This window comes from Elaeis guineensis, chromosome 10 (genome assembly GCF_000442705.2).
Source record: "Elaeis guineensis isolate ETL-2024a chromosome 10, EG11, whole genome shotgun sequence".
Taxonomy (NCBI): domain Eukaryota; kingdom Viridiplantae; phylum Streptophyta; class Magnoliopsida; order Arecales; family Arecaceae; genus Elaeis; species Elaeis guineensis.
This window is the reverse complement of record NC_026002.2, coordinates 26,537,339-26,565,106: the sequence shown is the minus strand read 5'-3', so window position 1 is coordinate 26,565,106 and position 27,768 is coordinate 26,537,339. Positions and strand designations below refer to the sequence as shown.

General features: G+C 36.0%; 1 protein-coding gene across 1 annotated transcript in view; it reads right to left on the bottom strand.

Annotated features, from left to right (window-relative positions):
- The window catches only part of LOC105059943 (protease Do-like 2, chloroplastic), a 36,690-nt gene extending 8,945 nt beyond the window's left edge, over positions 1-27,745 (bottom strand). Inside the window, exons 1-13 of the mRNA XM_010943472.3 lie at positions 27,510-27,745; positions 27,206-27,376; positions 25,449-25,502; positions 25,279-25,352; positions 23,213-23,276; positions 21,724-21,768; positions 19,798-19,905; positions 19,439-19,516; positions 18,292-18,358; positions 18,080-18,138; positions 13,881-13,980; positions 11,426-11,505; positions 9,543-9,599 (exon numbers count right to left, since the gene is read on the bottom strand). Of these exons, the coding sequence (XP_010941774.3) occupies positions 9,543-9,599; positions 11,426-11,505; positions 13,881-13,980; positions 18,080-18,138; positions 18,292-18,358; positions 19,439-19,516; positions 19,798-19,905; positions 21,724-21,768; positions 23,213-23,276; positions 25,279-25,352; positions 25,449-25,502; positions 27,206-27,376; positions 27,510-27,674 (1,122 nt within the window). The 5' untranslated portion in view covers positions 27,675-27,745. The remainder of the gene's footprint in view (positions 1-9,542; positions 9,600-11,425; positions 11,506-13,880; positions 13,981-18,079; positions 18,139-18,291; positions 18,359-19,438; positions 19,517-19,797; positions 19,906-21,723; positions 21,769-23,212; positions 23,277-25,278; positions 25,353-25,448; positions 25,503-27,205; positions 27,377-27,509) is intronic.
- Positions 27,746-27,768: the final 23 nt, after the last annotated feature.

The window sequence follows — 27,768 nt, the reverse complement described above, 5'->3', positions numbered from 1 at the left end:
ATTGTCTGTTTAGAAATGCAAGTGGGTCAGCTAGCCTCTGCTATGAGCGAGCGAGAACGAGGTAAACTACCAAGCCAACCTGAACCTAATCCGAGAAACCAAAATGATCCACGACCCCAACAAGAAAATCAAGTCAATCATGTGAATGCTATTCACACCTTAAAATCTGAAAAACAAGTGGACAATAAGGTAGATACATCCAATGATAGAGGAAACTCATTTGTTGAGTCACCTTATGAACAACCTACCTTACAAACTCAAGCTCCTAATCCTGATAGTACATCAAGCCCAAAATCCACAATTTCTAGAGCTTCTTTTCCAAATCGACTGAGATCCACTAAAAAATCGGAACATTTAGATAAAATTTTAGAGGTATTTAAGCAAGTCCAAGTGAATATCCCTCTTCTGGACATGATTAAATAAGTTTCGACCTATGCTAAATTTTTAAAAGACCTTTGTATCGAGAAAAGAACCACCAATGTACCCAAGAGAGCATTTTTAGCAGCAAGTGTGAGCTCATACTTATCCAGTCATGCGCCAATAAAATATAAAGATCCAGGATCTCCAATAATTTCATGCGATATTGAAGAAACCCATATTGAGAAGGCCTTGTTAGATTTAGGAGCTAGTATAAATATTCTTTCATTTTCAGTATATAAGCAACTAGGATTAGGAAAACTTTTACCGACAATAATCACATTACAATTAGCAGATAGATCTCTTAGGATCCATAAAGGAATGGTAGAAGATGCTTTAATCAAGATTGGTAATTTTATCTTCCCCGTAGACTTTATCATTTTAGAAACCGAACCAGTTGCGAATCCCAAGGGTCATATCCCAATTATTTTAGGAAGATCATTCTTAGCTACTGCCAATGCTGAAATTAATTGTCGGAATGGACTTATGAAGCTATCTTTCGGGAACATGACCATTGAGCTGAATATATTCAATTTAGAACAGGAATCTACCCAGCATGCTGATGTAAATGTAATTCAAGAAAAAATTTATGAACCCATTGACATTAGCGATGAGGAAGTCGATTTCGAGTCTAGTTTCTGGCCAATCAATGAATTTGAGAAAATCAAAGAAATTCTTATAGATAATAGGAATAGCCAGAGACAAGAGCCTCTCATTGAACCAATCATAAAAATGATTAATCCATCATTCAAACAATCAATAGAGGAGGCACCCAAATTAAAATTGAAACCCCTCCCCGAGCACCTTAAGATGCATATTTAGGTCCAAAGGAAACCTTGCCTGTAATTATCGCATCTGACCTCAATCCTAAACAAGAAGAGGAGTTGCTAGCAATTCTGAAAAAGAATCGTGAAGCAATAGGCTGGACCATGACTGATATTAAGAGAATAAGCCCTTCCATAGTTCAACACATGATACACCTAGAAGAAGAGGCCAAACCAACTAAAGATGCTCAAAGAAGACTTAACCCAGCCATGAAGGATGTAGTCAAAAAAAAAATTCTAAAGTTACTTGATAATGGAATCATCTACCCCATCTCTGATAGCTCGTGGGTAAGTCCTGTACAAGTGGTACCTCAAAAGTCTAGGATAACAGTGGTCCAGAATGAAGCAAATAAATTTATTCCAACTAGGACACAAATGGGGTAGAGGGTCTGTATAGACTATAGAAAACTGAATGCTGCGACAAAAAAAGATCACTTTCCATTGCCGTTTATTGATCAAATGGTAGAAAAATTAACCGGACAAGAGTTATACTATTTTCTCGATGGATATTCCGGCTATAATCAGATCCCTATAGCCTCCGAAGATCAAGAAAAAACTACATTCACTTGTCCATTTGGAATCTTTACTTATAAGCATATGCCCTTTGGATTATGTAATGCACCAGCAATCTTTCAGAGATGCATGATCAGTATTTTTTCAGATATGGTTGAATGATTTCTGAAAATTTTCATGGATGACTTTTCTGTCTTTGGCCCGACCTTCTTCGAATGCTTAGATCATCTGAGATTAGTTCTAGAAAGATGTAAGGAAAAGCACTTAGTTCTTAACGGGGAAAAGTGCCAATTCATGGTTAGAGAAGGGATAGTCCTTGGCCATGTAGTTTCGAAAAAAAGAATTGAAGTAGACAAAGCCAAAGTAGATCTTATTGCAAGTCTTCCACCACCCAAATCTATCAAAGAAATCCGTTCATTTCTAGGATATGTTGGATTTTATAGAAGATTCATTGTCAATTTTAGCAAAGTGGCTCGCTCATTAACAAATCTCTTAGCAAAAAAAATCAAATTTGAGTTCACTCCTGAATGCCTAGAGTCTTTTGAATTTCTTAAAAAGGCACTCATTTCAGCTCCCATCATTCACCCTCCTGTCTGGTCTGAACCTTTTGAGCTGATGTGTGATGCGTCTGATCATACTGTGGGTGCAGTTTTAGGTCAAAAAATTAATAAGCTGCCTACAGTTATTTACTATGCGAGTAAAACCTTAAATCATGCACAGCTTAATTACACTACCACTGAAAAAGAGTTCCTGGCCATTGTTTTTGCCCTAGAAAAATTTAGGTCCTATTTGATTGGGTCACACACTACTGTCTATACTGATCACTCAGCCATTAGACATCTCCTAACAAAGAAAGACGCCAAGGCGCGCTTGATAAGATGGATCTTACTCCTTCAAGAATTTGACCTAGAAATCAGGGACAAAAAAGGAACAGAGAATGCAGTAGCGAATCACTTATCCCGAATCATAGTCGCACCATCTGGTGAACCACTCATCAATGAATTTTTTCCTGATGAGCAGCTCATGTCTGTGTCCACTGAACCATGGTATGCCGATATTGTCAACTATTTAGCCATTGGTAAAGTTCCTTCTCACTGGATCACTCAAGACAGATACAAATTCTTTGCCCAGGTGAAGTATTTCATTTGAGATGATCCATACCTCTTTAAACAGTGTCCTGATCAAATCATTAGAAGGTGTGTCCCGGACAATGAGGTTAGAAGCATTTTATCTTTCTGTCATGACCAAGCATGTGGTGGTCACTTTGCATCCAAAAAAACAACAGTCAAAGTCCTCCAATGTGGATTTTACTGGCCCAATTTATTTAAGGATGCATATGAGTACTGTAGAAGTTGTGCTCGATGCCAACAAATGGAGCGAATCACCGAGAGAAACATGATGCCTCTCAACCCAATCTTAGTAGTTAAAATTTTTGATGTATGGGAGATCGATTTCATGGGTCCATTTCGAAACTCATTTGGAAATGAATATATTTTAGTAGCTGTCGACTATGTCTCAAAGTGGGTAGAAGCTATTCCCTGTAGATCTACTGATAGCAAAGTGGTCATAAAATTTCTAAAAAAAAATATTCTCTCCCGTTTCAACACTCCTAGAGCAATCATTAGTGATCGGAGAACACACTTTTGCAACCGACCCTTTGCCACATTAATGAAAAAATATAATGTCACCCATAAGTTGGCCACACCTTATCACCCTCAGACTAGTGGACAGGTAGAAGTGTCCAACAGACAAATCAAACAAATCCTGGAGAAAACTATTAATGCCAATAGAAAAGATTGATCTTTGAAATTAGTTGATGCACTATGGGCATACCGAACCGCTTTCAAGACCAACCTAGAAATGTCTCCCTATAGGATTGTATTTGGAAAACCTTATCACTTGCCTATTGAGCTAGAGCATAAAGCCAATGTAGGCTATTAAAAATTTAAATATGGACTTGGACATAGCCAAAAACCATAAGAAGCTTCCAATGAACGAATTAGAAGAACTAAGAAAGGAGGTTTACGAGAATTCTAGGGTGTATAAGGAACGAACCAAAGTATTCCATGATCAGGCAATTATGAGAAAATAATTTACTCCTGGACAAAAAATTTTTTTGTACAATTCTAGATTACACCTATTTTCTGGAAAGCTTAGGTCTAGATGGACAGGACCTTTCTTAGTTAAAGAAGTCTTCCCACATAGAGCTATAAAAATTGAAAATCCAAGTAATGGTGCTGTGTTTAAAGTTAATAGTCAAAGATTGAAACCGTTCTTGAAATTATCCAAAGAATCTATTGACGAAGCCATGGTTCTCTATGAGCCAATTTATCATGATTAAATTGCTTGAAATATTTTGTCTGGCTGAAAACATTAAACTTAACGCTACTGGGAGGCAATCCAATTTTTTTAAATTAATATCTTTTCTATTAAATAAATAGAGATACCAGTCTTCGGATTTTCAGACTAATATCGCATCAGATCACCTTCAACAAAGAACACATATTCACCAGGTGACATCTTTCTTTTTCTTACATTCATTATGTTTCCTCCATTAGAAATAATGATATTTAAGTTGGAGGTTAAAAAAAAAAAACGTATAGTGAGCAAAATAGACTAGGAAAAGAGTAATAAGAGTTAGAAAGTATTTACTAATGACTGTAGCAAGTTAAGTAGATTAGTGGGTAGACTTTTAGCAACTTACTTAGATCACCTAAAGGCTATTAGCACTTCTAATTACACATGCACACTGACAAGGCAAAATAAGTGCTGATTGAGAGGCCATCTGAGGACTCAATTATCACACACTCCAATCAAAAAATTTTAATGAGGAAAGAGCTACCTGCCTAAAATAAAAGTGCAAAACACAGAGTATATGTGGATTACCCTAAGCTTAATAGTCGGATCTCCGCACCTAAGTCAAGTGTGAAAGTTCGCGTCAAACGGTGAAGGGAAGGTCAGGATGCTCAGCACAAAAAAAAAAGGCAGTGTGAAAGCTACCTTAAGTTCATGAACTTTATTTGAGGGTGTATAGAAAAGAAGATACATTTATCCTTTACAAGCCAGCACTCAAATGCTAAGTTGGTCATCACAAACACAAGTGCTGTAGACCTTTCGATGTATTCTAAGGAAGTTTCTAATTGTACTAACTACGAAATTTACTTTTAAAGCTCAATATTTAATTAGTGATATTTGCTAAACTCTTTGACTTTTAATCCTAGATCTATTTTTGTAAAGGGTGATCTTAATGAAATATTGTTAAAAAAATTTAAAATAATATATATATATATGGCATTGCTAAGAGACTAGCAATAAATAAGTTGGGGAATGTGATAGGTGTATAAATTTGCTCATAGAAGTATTAATTTATGGATCAAATTATCTTTATTCTTTTAAAATTGATACATTTTTGTATATTTTACAGAAAAGAGCTGCACTAACATGAAGAGCCCAATCTGCAAGCTTAGAGGGATCATCAAACGAGATAAAAAATGGAGTTAAAATGGAATTAAATTCAAAGCCGAAAGTCAATTCAATTCAATATACAAGTTGGTGGTCCACCATAGACCATTTGGTCCATAGAAAGATTGGTGAGCCACGTGAAAACAAGGGATATTTTAGAAATCCTCACGTGGCACAAAAGACTTTTGAGCGGCTTGGATTTTTGAAAGGCTTCTCTCAGGAAGACTTGGGCTTTTACGGCTTGGGTGAGTGAATGCTGAAGCAGCATTTGAAGCGGAACCCAACGATTTATTTATTTTTCAAACAAGAGGCGTAACGTGGCATGATACTGGGCATGCGATAGAGAGAAAATGCGGCATGATCGTGAATGCGTGCAGGAAGAAGGAAGAAGCGGAGTGGACGCGGTGCAAGCCTGGGACGCGAACACAGAAAAAAAGAAAAAAAAAATTATAATTTTAAAATTTATTTTAAAGCCTTAACCGATTGTTTTATTCTCTCTTGCTCTTAAATCTTATCCATCCATCCGTACTTTCTGAATTAAATCCTAACCATTCATCTATCCTCTCTTTTTAGTTCCACATCAAAAAAATATAAAATCCTCCTCCCTGCCTACATCTATAAATAAAGCCTAATGCTTCCATTCATAGTATCTCTCTCCACTCCATAATTCTTGTAGGAGGTCTGTGTGACAGACAGACATACCCACCTTTAAAATTTTTTAGTCACCTTGTTCCTACTTTCTTCCACCCTTCCAACACACGAGAAGGAGAGTCAGCCAAGGGAGGTTGATCCCAAGCTAAGAGAAGAAGAGAAGTCTGATTTTGTAAGAAATTTTATTTTATTTTTTGTTCAAACTCTAAGCCTTGTTAATGGCTTAAGAGTTGAAAATTTTGTATCAGAATCTTTATTCAGCAATAAATTAGTTATTTTCTTTCTATTTAATTTTTACAATTTTAATTTCTGTAATAGGATAGTTTAAATTTTTGCATCTTTTAATTCTGTAATTTTTAATTTCTGCAAGTTCAATTCTAGCAAGTAAAATGAGTCTTTATTTTATTTTTTTTTGACTTCAAATTAACTATGTCTGGCAAAGTAATCTCTCTGAGTTTGCGATGAAGCTAGATCATGAATAGAAGCCTGCTCTATTGAATCTCTCTTTTCGAGCTTTTAATTTTTAGAGTCCTCCCTTCATCTCTTTTACCAAGAGACTTGATGGGCTATCGTTGGGTCAAAATCCCTTCATAGTCTATGCTTGGACAACATAAGAGAAGAGAAGAAAAGAAGAGTCTCTTAATTAGGATAAAAACAAAATGCTTGATGGATCATAGTTGAGTTAAATCTTTTCATGGTCCATACTTGTTCATGTTTTACACCTTGATCAAGGGACATTATAAGAAAAATCATAGGAAGGCTCTCTAATTCATTGGTCTAGTGGATTCAAGAGTCCTAGATCTTTTAGATAATTTATCTTTATAATTAATTAGTTTACTGCTTTGGTAGTTCGTAATTCAACAAACAATCTTCTCTTTTTCTCTAAAGCTCGCCAGAGCAAGCATTTAAATATAATTTAAAATCCAATTCCTCGTGGGATCGACTCGTACTCGTCGGACGTGCTACATTGCACACCGTGTGCTTGCGGTAAATTTAAGACACATCAACTGCCAACAAGAATGATTCCTAGATGACTGATTTCCGTTGGTCCATGCCTCTTGACAAAATCTAGTCAATGTAGAAAGTTGGCTACTTGGCATAATACTGCCAACAAGAATGATTCCTTGATGACTAATTTATGTTGGTCATCGCCTCTTGTCAGAATCTAGTCAATGCAGAAAGTTAGTTACCTGGACACTCATGTTCAGATCCTAAAATCCATATTGGATATGTATCGGAATTACAGACATGTGTTTGGATGCTTATCAATTATTTCTAGATCCAGCTTATAAAAATTGGTAGCAAGATTCCTAATCTCAGTACCAAAAACTATACCAGTACCATTTCGTAATGATGCTGGTATTGCCCAGTACAAGAGTTGATTCAACATACTAACACTCAATATTGCTCCCATATTGAGAACCAGTATGGTAAGGTATGCTCCGTAGGGAGCGGTATGCACCGTCACTTTGACCTTGATTGGTAGGGAGTCAAATACTCGAAAAAATTCAACATTTATAATAACGTTACCAAGGGTGTAATCGAGTCGAATAGCTGGAAGCTCGAGCTCGACTCGATTCAGAATACTCGAGCTCGAAACTTGGCTCAAGATTAATCGAGCCTTAACATCCCAAGCTCAAGCTCGGCTAATGAAAAATAGGCAAAACTTGAGCTTGGCTCAAATATTAGTCGGACTATGCTCGAGCTCGAAATCAAACTTTAGTCTACTAATAATATATATATTAATATATATTATAAATAAAAATAATATTATTAAAAAAATATATAAACTTGAATAGGCTCGCAAGTTTTCGAGCCGAGTATCCTGCTACTCGAGCTCCATAATAATTGAGTCAAGTTGAGCTTGGACTTGAATCAAGCTCGAGTAGCTCTTGAAAGCGGTTCAACTCGTTTGCACCCCTAAATATACAACTGAACTTCTATTATTATTAGAGACTAGTAAATAATGTAGGTATTAACATAACTTTGCAAAATGCCATTCATCTGAAATCCTTAGGTTAATTGATAAGTTTGGATGAGAAGCATACATAATCAAAGACCTTAACAAATACCTTTGAATTTTTGTTTTGTCCAATATTCAAATAAAATATATAATATCATAATTTAGTTGAAGTAGTTATTTCTGTATATCCCTATATCTCCTTTTTTTTTCCTGCTTATTGACTAGGACACTCGGACGTGTATCTAAATCTAATTCTTGTGTTCGTGTCTATGCAACACTAGAAGAGTGCTGAAAATATTTGTAAAAATTTGAATGTCAATCAACTATAACACATAGTTTATGTTAACAAAATACAAGTTCAAATTTGACAAGATTTAAATAAGCTCATTACAGTGTACCTATTTCAACAGACTGTATACTACAAAGTTAATAAAAATATCACTACTATATAGGTTAGCATCTCTTAACAAATTCTATTTGCATTACAACCCAGAAAAACCATTTGAGTTATGTAAATTCTGAGAAGTAAAATTTCAAGTCAAGATATGTATTACCAAGGTTCGCTATCTCGATATTGGATCCCGTATCAGTACTATCCTATTATAATATTAGTATACGGTTTGGTACAATATGAGACACTATACTAAGTATTAGTATGGTACAAGATAGCATATCAGTACGAGACCTGTATGGTACTGTATGCCCCATAACGGGCAGTATGGGCTAGTACAACAAACCAGGTGTATTATTCTTTCAATATTTAATTGTGGCAAATAATTTGTCACTGATAGAAGGTGGACACTACATTAAAGTTGGTCAGAATTTCAAGTCATACCGCATTGAGATACTGTTGCAAATTGCAACTGATTCTTTATACAAAAATCAATGGCAAAATAATATTATGTACAAATCATGTCCAAGACTCCAAATGAAGGAAAAAACCTAAGCCTTAAACCAAGAGCTTGGTTTCAATTAGGTTTAGCTAGAAAGGGTTTGCATATTTTTAAACTAGTTTAGATTTCCAGAATGAGTCAAGAAAATAAACTGAGGCATTCCACCCCCCCAAAAAAAAGAGAAACTTTTCTTTTACTGCTTGCTTTGGAATAAGAGAACCCTAACTGTGGACCTTCATGATAATTGTGTCCCATATGGAGCTCTTCTATATTCAGACCATTAAGGAAATAAGTAACTCTTTGATAGGATGTGCCTCAGAACAACAAGAAGTAGCTTCAATAATGAGATGCACAACTAACTGCCAAACCATGATATTATGTAGCATGAGCTTCGGATGTTTGCCAAGAAATTTAACCTTATATTTTCCCAAAAGAAGTAGATACTAGAGTGATTCAGCATACATGGCCTTTGGTTTCTCATGCTGCCCACACAATTACAGGGTTTCTTCTCCACCGCTAAAAATGAAAATATTTCTCCAGTTTTCACTTACATTTTTGCCATTTTAGGGTATTTACTAACTTTTCAGACTCTTCATTGTCTTCTGCATTAAGATAGCAATAGGAGCACTGAACCGATGCTGAGAAAAAAGCTCATGATGTATCACAGAAAACGATAGCAGCAAATCCTAGACATAAAGTAAAACATGCTTTGACTGCTTCCAGGCAATTGGAACCTCAATATATGCACTCAAAAAACTTCAATACTGCTGAGAAACCATAATAATCAAGATAACTTTTACGTTAACAAGCTCCAGTTACCTCTTTTAGAACATTACTAGCAGCAGAAGTGGGCTCGACTCTCCGGACCAGTACACCCTTCATGATGCAAGAACAAAAAAGAAATCAGAAAGCCAAACTAAGAGCTTTGGTGCAATCAAGCAAAGGAAAAGAACATATTTACATCAAATTCCGCAAGCTAATGATAAAATAACAACATGAAAACTATAACATTGCAAGCACAAACACAACTTAGTAGATATTAATAATACAATAACAGCATTCATCTGGGAATTTTTATTGCTGTTACTTGTACCTTACAGTCGTTAGAGTTCATATTTTGAACAAGGCTTTCCATTACACAGGGTATATTATGATGATTTGGTCACATACAGATTTCATAAGAATCCAAGGAAAAACCTGAACAATATATATCTTGGAGGGGCATAAAACATTATGGCACGTGCTTTTCCTAGCTTAAAGAGTTTAACAATTAGAGCAAGCATGCATTATTTTTCCCAGTCACAATTGCTCTTCAAAACTGGAATTTAGCCCTTTCTTTTCTGAAGGATATAGAAGAATTGTAGACTTGGTCAGACTTGCTAGAAATTACTCTTTCTAGTTCAGAGAAATCTAAATCTGCTGGATGTGGTCATCCATGAGCTCTTTTATTCATGCTTTGGAATTTTCATCATTAAGGCAAGATTCTGGTCTCAAAGAATGTGATCAAACAACTTTCAGACAAACATCTAACGTAATATGCACTTCATGGACATTTTTAAAATTTATTGACCACTCAAGAATTTAGCAAAAAAAGAAGAAGAAAATCCAAAAACTGTGAAATTCAGAATTGAAACAAAATGAAGTACTGAATGATATAATGTTTGCACAACTGATACATAAAAATATCAACATGCCATGCTTGTCGTAATATGTTTTAATTTGCCATGTATCTTGCAATTTGTGTCTTAAAGATCGATGCTAGACCTAGCTTTTCCTTTTCCCACTTTGTCAGAACCTCTTTCAATCCACAGAGAAACCTTGGAGGATAGCTCCACCGCATAAGCTAAAATGCTTAACCAACTATGATTAAGCTTCCATTCTTACCACTGGTGAGCTAGGTTTTGCAGCATGCCCTTTTCATATCAAGAAACCTGTAGATGCTGGGATCACAATATATTTAGTGTCAACATTTGGCATATGAAGAACCATCCTACAGATTGATTTTGACAAGTTTGCACTCTGGCTGCATTTGAATGAAAGGTGGGAACAGGCATTAGCCTCCCATTCTAACACATTCCCATGTTTGATGACCTATTTGGACATCAGAATGCCAATTCCATTGGATGTCAGATTCACATGAAAGGGGGCATGTATTAAGAACTGGAAAGATCAGCTGAATCAACCCGCCTGACCCATGACGTGCAACCCTTTATCTACCAGATCAAACCAAACATGTAAATCCCAAAAACCTGTGCGACCCATTAACCGGGGGTGGTCAACCCTTGACCCATCCAGATTGCCCCATTTCGATCAATCCAGACTGACCACTTTAAGGGTTCTAAAACAAAATATAACAATGTAATATTATTTTACCATTTTACTCTTTAGGATTAAGATTTGATCTCATCCAAACTAGCCCTAAAGTTAATGCAATTGCAGCCATTCCTGACCAACAACAGGACTGATCTAACAGCAGCTAAATCTTACTTCTGGGGCTTGTTTAGATATTAATATTTACTGAATTAGATGTCTCAAGATAGGAATATTGGAATATACTAAAATCATGGAAACAATATTCACTAAATAAGTACATAATCATACAAGCATAGTCATCATACAAGCATATAAATTTGCATGGGCACGCAAAGAGCTAAAAGTGTTTTGATATGCAAAATCTATGTTTGATGAGTTCCAAAGCGCACCTCATTGGATGGTACTTTTAAGCATGCACGCAATGCAGGGTTCTCCAACTTCTGAAGTAAGACCCCAAGGCAAGGAAATCCTATATGTTATAGCACAAAATAGCACAGAAAGATCAGTTCACACCAATTCTCATAATGACATAACACGTATCTTTCATGCTTACAACCCTTTCAGTGATGTGTGCATGCATGTATCTTATATAGAATAGGATCAGAAGTATATGGATTTGCATATATCTTAAAGAGAGTTGGTCATTTGACAACATCACTAGTTCACTACACTAAAATCATATATTAACTTACAAGACAGACATATATAAGCTTCAGAGCCTGTTTTGGTCTTATATGAATTCTTGATAAGATTCAATCTCTGCTAAAGAAAATTGATATAAATGAAATAAGTACACCAATTGTAAACACGAGCCAAGACTTCATATATGAAGCAAAATTTAAAGCAACACATGAGAAAGCTCAAAGTGGTGCCACAAGTGTGATATAAAATTGGGCATCAAAATTAATTTAGCAGTGTAAACTATTCAGAGCCATGCATGTGACACCGAACATTTTAAGTGTTAGTCCGGACTGTACCATGTCATATGCAACATATCAAGCTGGTAGGCTATAGGAACTATGCAGTGGTGCACACATGCAAAACACTAGACTAGCCATCTGTCGATTCTGTCCTATGTTGCCTTACATCAAAGTTCAAACTACTGCAAAGCTTTCAGTTTGCTATGCAATGTATGTGTAAATGTGAGATAGCATAAGCACATACACTACTTTTCCAGTTTCAATTCATGCATGATAATCTTGATTGCTTTTCCTATGTCTTAGATGGCCCAAAATTTTTACCTATTGGTTTTCCAATTTAATTTTTTTGGGCCTAAGTTTAAGTTTTACAGTTGAATCATTTTCATTATTGTGTAAAATTTTAATTCCACATCAGATCAAAGGTCAGAAATCACTGCAACTATTCCTTTATTTTCAATTCCTTCAGCACATAATTAATGTAGGACTTAATGCATGCTCGCAGTCCTCACATACTCCCACCATTCAAGTCTTAACATCTTCACTGGACTAAGAGTCCAAATCCAATCACAAACACCATGATCGCTGAGGTTAGCCCCAAAAGAGCCCATGCTGCAGGGTCTTATATTCCACATAGGTTGTAAGTTGGATCTACTCTAATATTATGCGTAACGACTCAAGACCTCACCCAAACAAATTTAGCTGAAAGGTATTACTTAGGTTCCTTGGCCCTGCACAAGAACCCAGGGTCTACCTAGTACATAATCTACATGGAACTAAACACACACTTTCATGACTCCTTACAAGTTGCAAATATAATTGCAGCAACTAGATTTGCATGTAACCTTTGCGGCTCCTTGGTTGCGTGCAACTCATTCATGTTGCAATCAAGTTAGCAAAAAAAAAAAAAAAAAATCTCCATTAGTTGCATTTGGTGTTGTAGCCAAAAATGACTTCAATTTCATGTACAACTTAAGCTGCAAACCTTATCACACCCCTCTAACATCGTCTCACACACTCGTGGTGTCCACCTCAAAGAGCACTTCCCACCTGTGTACTCCAGCACTTTGGTTATGGCTAGTCCTGTTCCTCTCCAGTAAGCTCCCTCCTCTTTTTCTACATCTTTCTCATTAATTATTATGATAATAAAACATGTTACCTACCTATATCTAGTAACATTTTTGATAATTATTAAAATATTATGACAGTTCTAACATTCTATTCTATTTTAATACCAAAACATGCATATGATTTATAATTTTTATATATTAACACTGATATTGTTATTGTCATATATTTATGCAAAAGACATATCGTATTATTTATCATATATGAATGATATTACAAGATAATATTTTATTATGTAAAACTAACACATCCAATACTAATAATTATAATAATATATATGACCAAATGATAATAAATATTATTATATCTCAATACCATAAATATATCAATATATAACTGTTATATTACTAATATCAGTAATTACATAGTATACTATTATAATAATTATGTTTTTTTTTTTTTGCCCACTCCACTAAGGGTAAGCTCTGATTTGTTCTCGATAGAGAAATTGAGTTCGAAATTATTTAGAGGGTTGCACCGTTCAAGTGAGTTGAACCTGAGACCTCTTGGATCTGAGCAGGTGTCAGATGCTTTTACTGACACCTGCTTGGAATGATAAAATTCACAAGTACTTCGGACTGTTTGCCATACTGGGATTCAATTCTGTGCCCTCTATTCTTTAAATAGATGTCAAGATTTAGAGCTCCTCAGATCTAAATATTAGAATAAAACTTATCTATAACTTCATATAGTTACCGTACAAGGATCCTTTCCAGACATTCAAATAGTTGATATACAAGAAAACAATTCAAACTATCAAGGCTTCACAGGAATATGAACTTTCATGAGTCCAACTTACCAGTATACTTCCCATTTCTTTCATAGTCATTTAGAAAATGAGATACAACAGTAGTGGGAATCACATATCCAATATTTTCAGCTTCTTCGGATCTGAATGCCTAAATGAAGTATCTTGTGAGAAACACAAAAAGCCTGATGACAACAAAGCCAAAATGAATCATCTACAAACTATCAATTCCATTCCAGCAATGAACATTTAGATTTCATACATAAAGTGGATTTATATAAAGAAAAGATGAAACCAAGTACAATCATGAAAGAAGAGAAGGTAAACACAACTAGAAATGATGGTGAGAAAGGATAAGAGAGCAAGGCAGAAGAAACATAAATAAAAAATGCATCTTTATGCACAAGGCTCCCATGACTACGAGGTCTGGGGAGGGTCACATGTACACAGCCTTACTCCAATGTGTGGAGAGGCTGCTTCTGTATTTCTAACCCATGATACACAGGTAACAATGGAGCAACCTTACCATTATGCCAAGGCCTGCACTCAAAAAATAAGGTACTTCATAGCAACACAAAACTCCGAGACAGTAGAACAAAGGAATGAAACACTCAAGCTGCATTTTGGATGCTAAATACATTTAATCATTGGTAAACACTCCCAAATCAACCATCCATTGGTTAGAATAACCTGCAGTTTGTTAACCCAGCATTAATGCAAGGGTGGAGAATGTGCTGTTTCGTTGAAACAGTGGTGGTTAACAGGTGACTTTTCTTACTTCCACAGACAACAAGGTCAGGTAAAAAGGTTGTTGAAGGGTAAAACTTGGAGAAAATTGGGATTGGAGGGAGCTCTCCCTTTGTTAGCTTTGTTTAACCCTTCCCCATAAAATACAGTTGTCCGGTTAGTCTTCTTTTTCGGAGCATTGGTCGACTAAGGATAACATGCGATTTTTGCCACTTGTTTGGCTGGTTAAACTGATAACCAGGTCCTAACCAGCATTCAAACAGGGCCTCAGAGAACTAAAACCAATGACAAATCCAGCAACAGAAATTACCAGGAAAAAGGTCAATATTTAGATACCCCTCATATATATTGAGAAATAGTTAGCGATATGGATGACTCTGAGGCATGTGTCTTTGTTTACATCATGAATGCCAATAGGTGAATGCCAGCAATTATCAGACAGACTCAAACATGAAGTTGACTCTAGAAAGAAAAGGACAACATTTACATCTAAATAGTGGATCATGTTTTTCTTTTTTTGTGGAAATTGTGATGAATAAATAATATAAGCCACATATGCAAGATTATGCCAAACTAAAAACCACATACACAGAGTGCAACAGCTGTAGCACTTCCTTTATCTTTTTATTCCACTATTCTCCTCCTCTACGTGGTAAGGCTATATCTGCATTATCTCAAGTTTGTCATCGCAGGGCATGCAGAAATTCTACTTAAGGTATATATGTTTTTTATCTGGCCTTTATTAACCATCCAATGCACATGATAATCTCCAAAGTCCAAACTGGAAACATATAGTTGTCCCACACAATTTTTTGTCTAAGATTAACAACCATTAAGCTCCCCAAGTATTCACACATACCATGAATCCAACAGGATCTATGGCCAAAATAATTGAAGATTGTTGATCTCCTTTCCATTTGCAAAAAATATATTTTCATCTTAATGGATAAAGCCAAATAAAAGAAGATAAAACAAGTAGGTGTGATTGTGGTTAAGTTTAACAGCAATGCTACAAATCATTATTGTGGCAGTCACACAGTTTAGCTCATTGTTCCATATGATCTATGGACACTGCTATGTAGAGGCACTGACATATAATGTACATGATCCCAATGCATCATATCTAGGGGTGGCAAAAATCGATCCGACCAGCCAACCCAACCCGCATTCGACCCGTCTTAAACAAGTTTGGGTTTGGATTAAATGGATTCAGATCGCAAATGGGTCGACTTGTTTAACCCATTTAATAATCGGGTCAGATTCAAATTTCAGACAGCTGACTCGTTTAACCCATTTTATAAATGGATCGGATCGGATCAAGTTATAACCCGTTTAACCTATTACACTTAGGGCTTACGGAATAAGGCTTTAGGGTCCTAGGGATTTAGTCATTCCAAATTTCCACTCGTTCGCCGTTTGGCCAGTTCCGCAACTGTTCACCACTTACCTCCTCTAGGATTTTCCATCCTATCCCTCTCGATCGGGGATCCCCCACTGTCTATAATAGATGGCTGTCCACCACCAGCTCTTCTCTGTTCGCGGCCGTGTTGAAGGGAACTCGGAGGAATCACGAGATTTCACTGGTCCGAAGCTTAGGTATTCCCCTCCTCCTCCTCAACCTCCTCCCTTAAACGCTGCTCCTCCCCGGTCTCCCCTCACAGGAGCGCTTGTTGGGACCTGGCCTCCATCTTTAGCCGTCGGAACGCGCCACATCACGACGACAACAAGCTCAGAGGAATCGCGAGATTCTGCTGGTCCGAAGCTTAGGTATTCCCCTCCAATCTCTGGGGTTGGTGTTCGATTTAGATCCGACGACTGTTGTTAGATTGGATTTTTTTTCTTGAATTTACGTTAGGATTTCTAGGATCTCATTTAGAAGCGATCTGATCTATTATTTGGAATTCTCTTTGTTCGACTGGTTTAATTTAGAGCTTTTAGTCTTTTTTAGTCATTTCTTTTTTTTCTTCTTGATTTTGCTTTGATTTATGGGTTCAATGGCATTAACCTATTGATGTTCGAGCTGGCTCTCAGACGATCATTTTTCTTCTACGATTTAATTTTATTTATTTATCTATTTTTATTTTTAAAAAATTATATATTTTTTAATAAATATTATCTTGCATATCACATTTATATATTGAACTTTGTTTCGCTTGACATATGTTTACAATATCTATAAGGCCTATGTGCAGAGATTTGTGTAGGGAGGCTATAATGATTTTGGAATATCTTTTTGCTGATTCAACTGTTTCAAATAGCAATAATCTTGGACAGTCTTCTACAGGCAACCGATTGTTGTTGTTCTAATTTAGTTATGGATGAAATACTAAATCTGAGCCTTCTCACTGGGATGTAATTTGGCAATATGTTCTGATACTATTTACAGTAACATGTTAACTTAATATTTTGATATATGTATTTTATGTTCTACAATAGGATATTTCAGATTTCATACTTTCATGCGGGATATGAGATTGGACTTAAAAATACTATGATTACTTGCCTGGCTGGTAAGCTTTTTTTTTTTATTGAGCAGGTTTTCTCCTCATGCTTTATATTATTTAAAGTGATCATATGTTAAACAGTGGCAGCATTTTTTGTTCTCCTTTAAGGATAATGCGTTTTCGATTTGGAATGGTATATTTTGTCTGTTTGTGAATTGTGATGTTTGTCTTATTTAAAAACATGTTAAATGGGTTGGGTCGGGTCGATTAAATAGGTTATTCATCTATTAAATAAATTGAACGATAAACAGATTAAACGGGTTGGGTCGGATCAGTTAAACAGGTTAACTGTTTAATAAACAGATTAAACGGATCGAGTCGGATGACCTGTTTATTAAATGGGTCAGATTCAGATTTGAAAATCTAACCTGTTTAATAAACAGATCGGATTCAGATTCGATGTTTTCTGACCCGATCCGCATCTGATCCGACCCAATTGCCACCCCTAAATTCATATTATATCACATCAATCATAGCATACTTAATCACTCATAATATGTTTTCGAACTTAAAAGCTATTTGAAATAGATAAAACCATTTGAAATTAATGTTCGTTTGCAAATTAAAAGAGACAATATCACAATGTCACTAGTGAAAATTCAATCAAGAGTTGAGAGTTGAGACACTTTAATAACAGATATAACCCATGAGTTCTGGATGCAAGTACTTCCACCTCTTCAAGATCAAATGGAATCTTTCAGTTTGTGAGCTCGAACTCATTCCATCTGCAGTTTCATAAAGGACTATCCCTATTTATCTCACTCCATCTGAAATTTCATTCTAGAAGGATTCTTGATTATTGATTGACCAACTTTTCCCCATCCTAAAATGACAACGGAACTAGCAAAACATTCTACTTTTAGACATTGTTAGCCAATAATTGAAGTCCCTACTTGTAGTTCATTTGGCTGATGACTGCACATAGTTCAGGAACATATAAAGTTTTATTATCATACGATCAGTCAATAGTGTAACATGATATAGCAGAAGATAATGTACCTGAAATGCTACTCCAATACACTCCCCTTGGTCATTAAAAGCAGGACCACCACTATTACCTGCAACAATACAAACATTAATACTCCTCCCAGTGCTCCCACACAACAAACGACAGAAATGACAAAAACTAAAATCACAAGTTGAATGGAGACCAACAATAGTGCTCCATAAACTATAAACTGACAACATATATTAGTGGACCTAACATTTACCAGGATTTACTGCTGCATCAATTTGAATGCCAAGCAGATCAGATGCTCCATGAGCATATGAAGTAACCTGAGGTATTCAGAAGGAAAATAACCATAATTATTGTTATCAAGAATTTTAGATTTAGTAATGTGCTCCAAAGTAATCATTATTTGGCCAAGATTTGTGTCCAACTTGATTCTTAAAAAGTTGTATATCTAGCACCATATTAATTTGCTCATGTAGCTAAAAACTACAATATTAATAATCTGTTAAAGCACAAGTGATCTCTCAGTACACCTGGTGGAGCTCATTGGAAAAAAATATTAGGATAATGACATTGTTATGCAATAATTATTCTTGGACGACCTGGTGTTTTATTGCTTCTTATAATCTTTGGTGCAACATTTGGATACTTTTCATATATCTCCTTTCCTTTTTTCTGCTTTAACTGTTATGGAATAGGTATCAAGGTTTCTGTCATGACACTCAGAGACATGCTGATGAATGCAAGGCCTAGAATTGCCATGGCAACCGACAAGTGAGCATCATGCAGAGGTGGCCCAATGACAAGGATCAATATAAAGCCTATAACTCATTGCACATGTTATGGACGAAATATGCATGACCAAACCTTTGTTGTGCCAGACCTGGCCAAATGATAAAGGTCTAGTTGCTTGTGACTTCGTTTAAGAGTACTCCACATGCACTTAGACATCAGCAGATATGAAAATGCACATGGTCAGCAGTTTAAATGTTGCCATAGTTGATCATGGTCACCCTACTTCTTCCATCCGATCTTTCAAAAGAGATTTATAAACAACATCATTAGGACCTTCACGCCCCGCCCAAGGTGTTCCCCCCTCCATCATAATATTCATGGACTTAAAAGGCTCCTCATGATTGCTTGAGCAAATTTTGTACATTGTCGTAAGAATTACATAAATTTTAAAGAATATGTTCTTGCATTGCAATTATCCACAGACAACTACTGAACAATGATAAACAAGTTGATATAACATATGCAAAAGATAATGAGATTATGAAGGCCTAAGTCATTAAACAATATATATGGTTACTGCAATTCAGAAATCATGATATCTGATATGAAAGTAATATTACTGATGCACTCAATTAGGTCCTAAAAAGTCATGATGAATAAGATCAAACCTCAATTCGTGATACCACACCCTTTGTTACAGATATAGTATCTCCACCAAGAGGATAACCTACAACAGTTACTGAATCCTGCAAATTGCCAGTTGTTAGCTTAAAAAGTTAAAGACAAATCAACTTAAGTAGCAGCTTATGGAAAACAACATATAAAAACATGGATAATAACTGTATTGACATACAGGATGCACCGTGGTACTGATGATTCAACACAGCAAATAACATTGTACTAACAAAAGCCAGACATGAATCTTACTACATTTCACACCCAAAAACATGTGTCAGAGAAGTTTGAATTTCTGGCACACATTATTGCATGCAGAAAGGGTCGCCAGATATATTTAATTGCCCATTACCTGAAGGCATGGAAGACGTCCAAAATGAAGTGGTTCGGCTCCTCTCCAGAATTCCTCACTCTCCACTGAGAGCAATGCAATGTCACATTCCACACCTCTAGCTAAAACCTGTGAATCAGGTCACTGAGGAGAGTTATTAGCCAATGTGACATATAGTTCTAAAAGCTTTGAGATCCTTGACAGGACCTTTAAACATCACTAAAAAAGGTTGCACATGAAAACAATTACATAGCCATCCACCATTCGAACTATATTTCTCTATATAGTGATGCCACAAGAGCCCAAGAAAACTGAGTATGAGAACCAATACTTATGCAAAGTTGTCATTAAACAAAAGTAAATCATCTAGTTTCACAAAAAGGAATGCAAAAATATGCATACTATCAGTGAAAATTCCAGTTGGTGAAGTCAATAAAAAAATTGAACAAGCATACAGACATTAAGAGAGAAAAATGATTCAGGAAGAACATAACATGTTTGGCTGCCTACAGAGAAAATGGGGTTGGAAGATTGCAAACAATGTCAAAATACAGCTGGAAAACAATGGTAAGATAACAACCAAGGAAGCTATGGAAATATTCAATTCCATCTTAGTATGGGTCAACAAGAATCAGAAGTCTCTCAAGGTCAAAACAGCATCCTGCTGGACCTCCTTTAGAAACTACTAACAACTTTTTCCCAGGATAAAGCCAATTTTCAATTTTCCAATTGGTTTATCTTCTTCGTCATTTATCCTTCTCCTTCACCACCTTCACCTCCCTCAAAAAGAACTAGTTGCTATATCAGTTCAATCACCAAGCATAAATTGCTATTATGTTGATACTCAATTTTCTGCTCAAAGATGATATGAGAACTAATAGCATTTTCAAAAGAAAAATCAACATGAAAACGTTCAACCTGTTTGCTAAGTTAATTGGTTAATCGAAGGTCCACCGATTTTACACACCACTGTCGTTTTATGTTTTGCTGCATATATGTTATAAATGTTTATAAATTACTGAGAATAGAATGAAACTAAAACCAAGTGTAATCCCGCTTTTCTCTTCAGTTCCATGAAGGCACTTGACCATCTATTAAGCTGAATGTGCAAGTAATTTGTGGCTTATGTTCTGGATCAAGGTGTATCTTTGGTAACTTAAGGAAAAGATGGGGGATCAGAAACCAGCCTGAGTGTAAGTTTTGATACCCTTATTTAGAGAACCTACATCCCAGCATATCTGGGAGTACCTTGGGGTCAAGGCCTAGTGCTTGGACTCCTCCCAAGTGCTAATATTTGGTTTGACAACCTCTGCCCTACTAATGAAATCTTAGTCCAGAAATGTTGCACAAAGGATAAGATGATTTACTGTAAAGGAAGGTTATTATCTGCAAGAGCTTTTTCTTGTTTCCTTTGGTTTATAAATAACAACCATGCCTTTAAAGTTTAATGTTTAGCTACAAGGACCTTCAAGTGAACATCAGATGACTTGCTGATGATTCGGCTCATTTGCGATATTTTTTGTTTAATTGACTTGACTCTTCTCATGCTTTCTTCTGGTTTCTTCTTTCTTCCTTGATGCTACCATACCAGATATTCTCTCTTTTAAAGAGATTCCATGCTTTTCACCTGACAATGAGATTACTTCGGGTTCTTCAACAACACACAAGGGTTAAAAAAACAGACCTTGATTTCCAATACCTTCATCATCGTTTTTCTTATAAGTTGGACTGGCAAAGAAGCAATAAACAGACAAATGGAAAGAGACATATTGCATCAAGATACCATATATTAATTGAGGAGAGTCACTAAGTAAGAATGGGAAGACCTGTGGAGAAAAGCGTCCAAGAAAACAAAAGGATACAATTAAAAAAAAAATCACTATGAGCAACCAGCGAGGAGAACAGCACGTATGTATCATATAAAAGTTTATAAATGCAAGAAAATACCTTAGCCACAAACTTGGTGTCATCTCCTCTTCTCTTCACTTTGACCTGTTGCCATTAAACCAAAAAATTGAAGGGCAAATATAACTAACCACATGTAATAACAATAGGAAAAAAATAACATAATTTTTAAACAAAGAAATAAAACACAAAAAAACTTGCAAAGACTTGATTTATAAACAAAATGACCATTTCCACAGAAAAAATGGATGATTCAAATGGTGAAAAGATTAATATAGAAAAGATGATGATGAAGAGGGTAATATTATTTAAGGGCTACCCTACAGAAGATTGGACCACACCACACACATATTGATGATTATAACAAGGTTTGAAGTTTAAGCTGCGAGCAAAATACTTCTCAAACAAAATGGTTTCACGTGAACTAGTTCAAAACTGACTCCCTTTTTCAGAGTTTGCCACTTTCAAATGAAATTTGACTATAAATAAATGAGAGATGGGGTTTGTTTGCACTTTCTTACTTCATTTTGGGTATTTTTGAGTTGTTTTGGCAGGTGAATTTGGTTTCAAAAACTTGGATGTTGGTTTGGGAAAAATTAAGCTCCGATACAGCTGAACCCTTTTGAGAAGATTTGGGTGTTGGCCTCAAATTTTGTCAGGTATCTCAATCCCATCTTTTTTTTAGCTTAACATTCAACAGAACTCAACAAACTATGCAGATCTCACTCAGATTGCTTTAAAAAATCTTCAAATTATTAGGACAAATTGATGTAAAATATTCATGAGAAGCAGGGTTTTACTTTCATGAAAACAATTTAAAGAATACAGGTCTTTTCCATGTGAATAGACATGCTGTCACGGAACATTATTTAATTCCAAAATCTATCATAAAATATCTACTGGCAAACCTTTTTACAATATTGTCTATCATACCAAATTTAAAAGTCAAAAAATGCATTTTCAATTTGACCATGCATAAACATGAACAACCATAGGGTATTTCATGACAATTATTATCAAGGTCTGTAAAACCGGTATGAGAACCATGCCAACACATTACAGGTTCAGTATAGTACTATCGCTATGATATGTATACATGCTGTACTGGATAGGCTTCCAACACTTTATTCTCACCGCCAACCATAACACTACCCAAAATCAGGCGGTACAGGTTGGTGCGGTATGGTACACATCCCAGTTTCTGGTGGTATGAAAGGGTTCAGTTAGGACCAGTACAAACTGATTCTACTCATAACCATGACTGAACCTTGATACCATACCAGTACAATATGGTCGGTACAGGTCGGTCAACCTCGCATTATCCTTGCAATGTCGTCAAACCAAAAAGATTATATTTTATGTCATCTTTATATATAATATTTAAAAAAAGATATATTTCAAAACAAGAACCTTGCCTCATTTTTTTTTTTTTGGGTGGTGAGTTACAATTTTAGACAAAAAATGTCTAACAACATACCAGTCCCCATAAAATCTAATGTGTTATCATTCATCAAACCATGTTAAGCTGTACCTGTGTATCATGTTCAACACAATGTGCATTTGTTAAGAGCTTCCCATCACCAATCATAAAAGCACTGCAAAATCAAGAAAGCATTAGATATGTGTTTGCTAAAGCCAATACATGTAAAGATTGACGATAGATTATCAAAGAAGATGAAAAATATGTGCACATGTGAGAACGAGACAAGGTTTTTCCATGAACTATGCTCAATTCGTCAATCTCGACAAAGTTCGCTATTATTACAGATACAAACTTCTCTACAAACTGCAACATATCACATAGGCAATGTCTGGTGGGCGCTTATATATAGTTAAACCAAGTTTATTGCACAAGACGATGAGATTCCAAGAATAATTTTTGGTATAGCTTGTACAGTATAATGCAAAATTCAGTTTTTGCATCCCCAGCAGACACTTTTCAGCTAGCACTTGACCAACAAGCAACATCAAGTTGAGAAGTGATTTACTCACCATATCATTTCTAGTCCATTTAAATGCTGTGCATGTCACAGCTATCATCTACTTCATCTTTAATGATAGGAACACCAAACAGTTGACTAGACATCATTGGTAATCAAATACACTATTAGAAAATGTCATGCACCACATCATCCAAAACATTCAACCATATCTAGTGTCACTCTAACTAGGACTTGAGTCAAGAATCATTGTAATTTTCAGAAGATATAGGGGAAACAAAGGACATGGATCTAATAGCAAAAAGGGAGGACTAGGGAGATTGAGGAAGCAGCAAAACATGCATTGACTTTCTTGATGGGATAGGAAGAGAAAAATGGGTGAATTTTAGAATCATGGCCACAAGATAAGTTTATGCAGTAGTGGATAGTTTCTTAGCTTCTCATCAAGCTCAATTTTTTTATGAAAGCATGAGAATGAAATCTTATGTAAATTTAAATTTATTGGGCCTAGGTTTCCCTTTGAGGCCATGGAAGAAAGTGTTTTTCCAATAGTATGGTGTTCTCACAAAAAGAATTTCATCACCTTGCATCGTTTCATCCCATACTAAAGGCCTGCTTTGAGTTTTTCGTGCATTGCAATTTTGGAGATTATCCAAGAAAGTTTGTCATGTTTAAGACGATTATTGTGAAGATCAAATAAACAGAAAATTACCGAGCTAGAATTATTACTGAAATTATAAGCTTAGCTTCTTGTCAATTAGCAAACTTAGATTCTAGAAACATGACCTGGTACTCTAATCTAAATCTAGCATACAGCCTCCAAACCAGCCTAGGCTAATTATAATACAATATGAGCTGAGCTTATACCAACAGCACCATATCGTTTAAACTTAAGCATTCTCTTATCAAGTTGATCCAAGCCTATGAAAAGACAAACCATTTATTTTCTAACCATAATATCTCACTAGCCCAACAAGCCTACTGACTCACTAATTTCAGGACAATCTTGTTTAAAAGCTGCTTCAAGCAGCTCCATCTCCCAAAAAAAGACCTAACTCTCCAGTCCCCTTGCAACCCTAGCTGAACAATACACCCAAAAATTCAAGTGGACATCAGTAATGACCATGATACTTAGTTACCATGATCAAGCAAATGGTGGAGTTTCTTAAACCTGATACAAGAAACTTGATTTCTCAACCAAAACATAAAACAATCAAAATAAAATAAGGCCGGTTAAGCCTACAAAAGCCATGTTTTCTATTTGATTCCAAGGAATCCAACTCAGACACCAGCCCATGGAACATAACACTTGGGCCTATGCAGCCACCCTGCCTATGTCCAGCCAAAAATATTAAAAAACGAGATGTTTAAATGGCAAATAATATAGTAACCATCTTAAGTAAACCCCAAAATTAGGGCATAGCAGCATCCTTTCAACGCCTAAGTTTTATACATTGACCGTACCTGATTCCCAGTTTTTCTTTACTCATTATAGTGGACTTCTGAGATACAGCACAAATAAATAATAACCAAAGAATGAAACACTGCTGAATAAAAAGAAAAAAAATGTCATAAGGGAGGAAAGGTAATTTATCTCTTTTGTTTTAATCTCGATGACCTTAAGAGTAATGAATCACATATAGTAATCAAAACTTGCCTTCCAGTACTTGTATATTGCCTTTGTTTTTGCCAAGGAAGTGAATAATCAGGTGCAGTATGTGTGCAGTAAACCTGGACAAAATGGACAACATGTTTGGTAATTATACGCAACACATTTTACATCGCCAATTAATGACCTGAATCATTAGAATCCAGTCACGATCATACCTTCACAACAGCATTAAGAAAAGTCACATCTTGAAGATTCCCTGTGTCATCAAGCTAATATAAAAATTAATTTTTAGTATCCATCCATCAAACCTTCATCAAAAGTAATGCTATATATATGAGAGGGCTATAGAACATAAAAGATCCAACATTTTATGAAATTTCTATTATTCATGAATATTAACCATACCTAATAGTAGTACCCAAATAATTCACCAAAAAGAACAAATCCTTGCACAGCTACAAATGACTAGTCCAAATATTTATGACGATGGTTCACCATAAGGCCCATAATGACCTATACCACTCAGTATTGGATGCATCCATACTATATCAATACAGTATCAAGGTTTGATACAGCGTGGGGGCAGAACCGACCTTTACCAGGTGGAACCAATCAGCTCCATCCAGTTTCATATTAGATTGACCTGTACCACCCAGTTTTAAGCGGTACATCGTAAAGCATGAGAAAAGAGTCTCCCAATCCTATAACCATACAGGAGATGTACTAGGCAAACCATACCATATTGGCAAGGTACTTGTACAACATCCGATACCAATATTATGAACCTTGCTTATGACAATCCTAGAATATGAAAAATCTTATTATTTTAGCATCATAAAAATCATCCTGCATATTGTATGTTTTTGGTTTAGGTAGCCGAAGTGGGTTAGAGATAGGCAGATATAGCACATAAAAAAATTAAACATGAAGTGAATGAAGATTAGTCATGAATGAATACCCTTAGCTGGTAAACATGCTCACATTTCCACTATTTCCTCCACAAGAAAGATGCCAAATATGGAAATTAGCAATGCTAAAAAATTTAGAGGACTATCATGTCTGCAGTTCAATTATGTCCAATGACCCGATGAAACAGAAATCCTGTAGCCAAATCTTATATTAGAATGATGAGACCATCAATTTTAACCTAATTTCTGCCTCAAAACACCAATCAAACTCAGTTTACTGTCCATGGTAATGCTTGACCTGGACATAACTCCAATTCTCCTGGCATTTAAAATGCTCCAGAAGTTGGATGTCAATGACATTTTTTAACCATATGGAAATGTCTTGACTCAAATTGTATTCTCTGTTGAATATTGGACATTTGTCTTACTATTTATTTTGAATCATCCTCTTTTAATCAGATGAAAAATGTAACTCTAGTAAAGAGAGCTAGGCCTCCCTTGCCACAGCCATTATAAGTTTTGAATAAGTAAAAAAGGGACAATCCTGCCTTTTTTTTTCCCCCATACAGACAATAGTTCCATTTCTTTTTTATTGTTGAATATTTGGACATAGTATATTAAAGGAAGGAAGTTCTTCTCTCCAGTTGGCAGTAAATCTAACTTGCCAGTCTTCGAGCTTAAGCTCATGCAACAAGAAGCAACCCTCTACAAGTCCTCTCGATATGGGACGAGTCTAGTCATGATGGAAGAAGAACAGGTATGGATACATGGAATACATCCATCTCCAATGCACAATAATAAACCAAAGAGCCTTATGGAAACATAGTCCCATGACACTATGAAATATATAAGTCACCATTTTCATCATAGTAAGATGTTAATCAAGAAAAAAGAAACAAGATGTAGTGGTCCTTCCCAATATCATAAATTTCTTAGAGAGAATGATGCTCAAGACCCCGATTGAGTAAATCAGATATTCAAAGTACACACTATAATTTCATAAATGCATGCTTGAAAAGCAATTGCAATTGCAGTTAGAGTTTGTCAGAGAGTGTAAATCATGCCTGCTGTTCCCTGAGATCATACACCAGACCCTTGTCCTTCTTCTGCAATCCAGCGGACTTGAACACCGCCGACTGGGACCACCCAGACTCCCCTCTACTCCCATCGGGTGGCAGGTACGCCCTCTCATCCTTCCCTCTTCCTGGAAACCTCTTCTGAGAAATCCCTTTAAACTACCCTCAAAAAACGAACACAATACCATCAAGAATCTCAACAAACATAAAACTTTCCCACAAAATATCGATCATAAGACAACTAAAAATGACATACAATCAAACAAAAAAATATTTTTCTGGTTTTGATTACCTCGCCTCCGTTTTCTCGCGCAGGAGGGCCTTTTCTGAGGGATTTCTTTCGGGAGCGCGGAGGTCGATGGGAGCAGGCGAAAATTGACCTCCAAGAGGAGGAGGAGCATTGGGAGAAGGACAGAGAGGGAGAGGAGCAAGAAGGCGAGGCTAGAACTGCGGCCATGGCCGCCCTTAGAGGAGTAGGAGGAGGGCGAGGGAATGAGAGAGGTTTAAGCAGAGGGAGCGCATTATTCGTTAGCCGTCTTCTTATCCTCTCT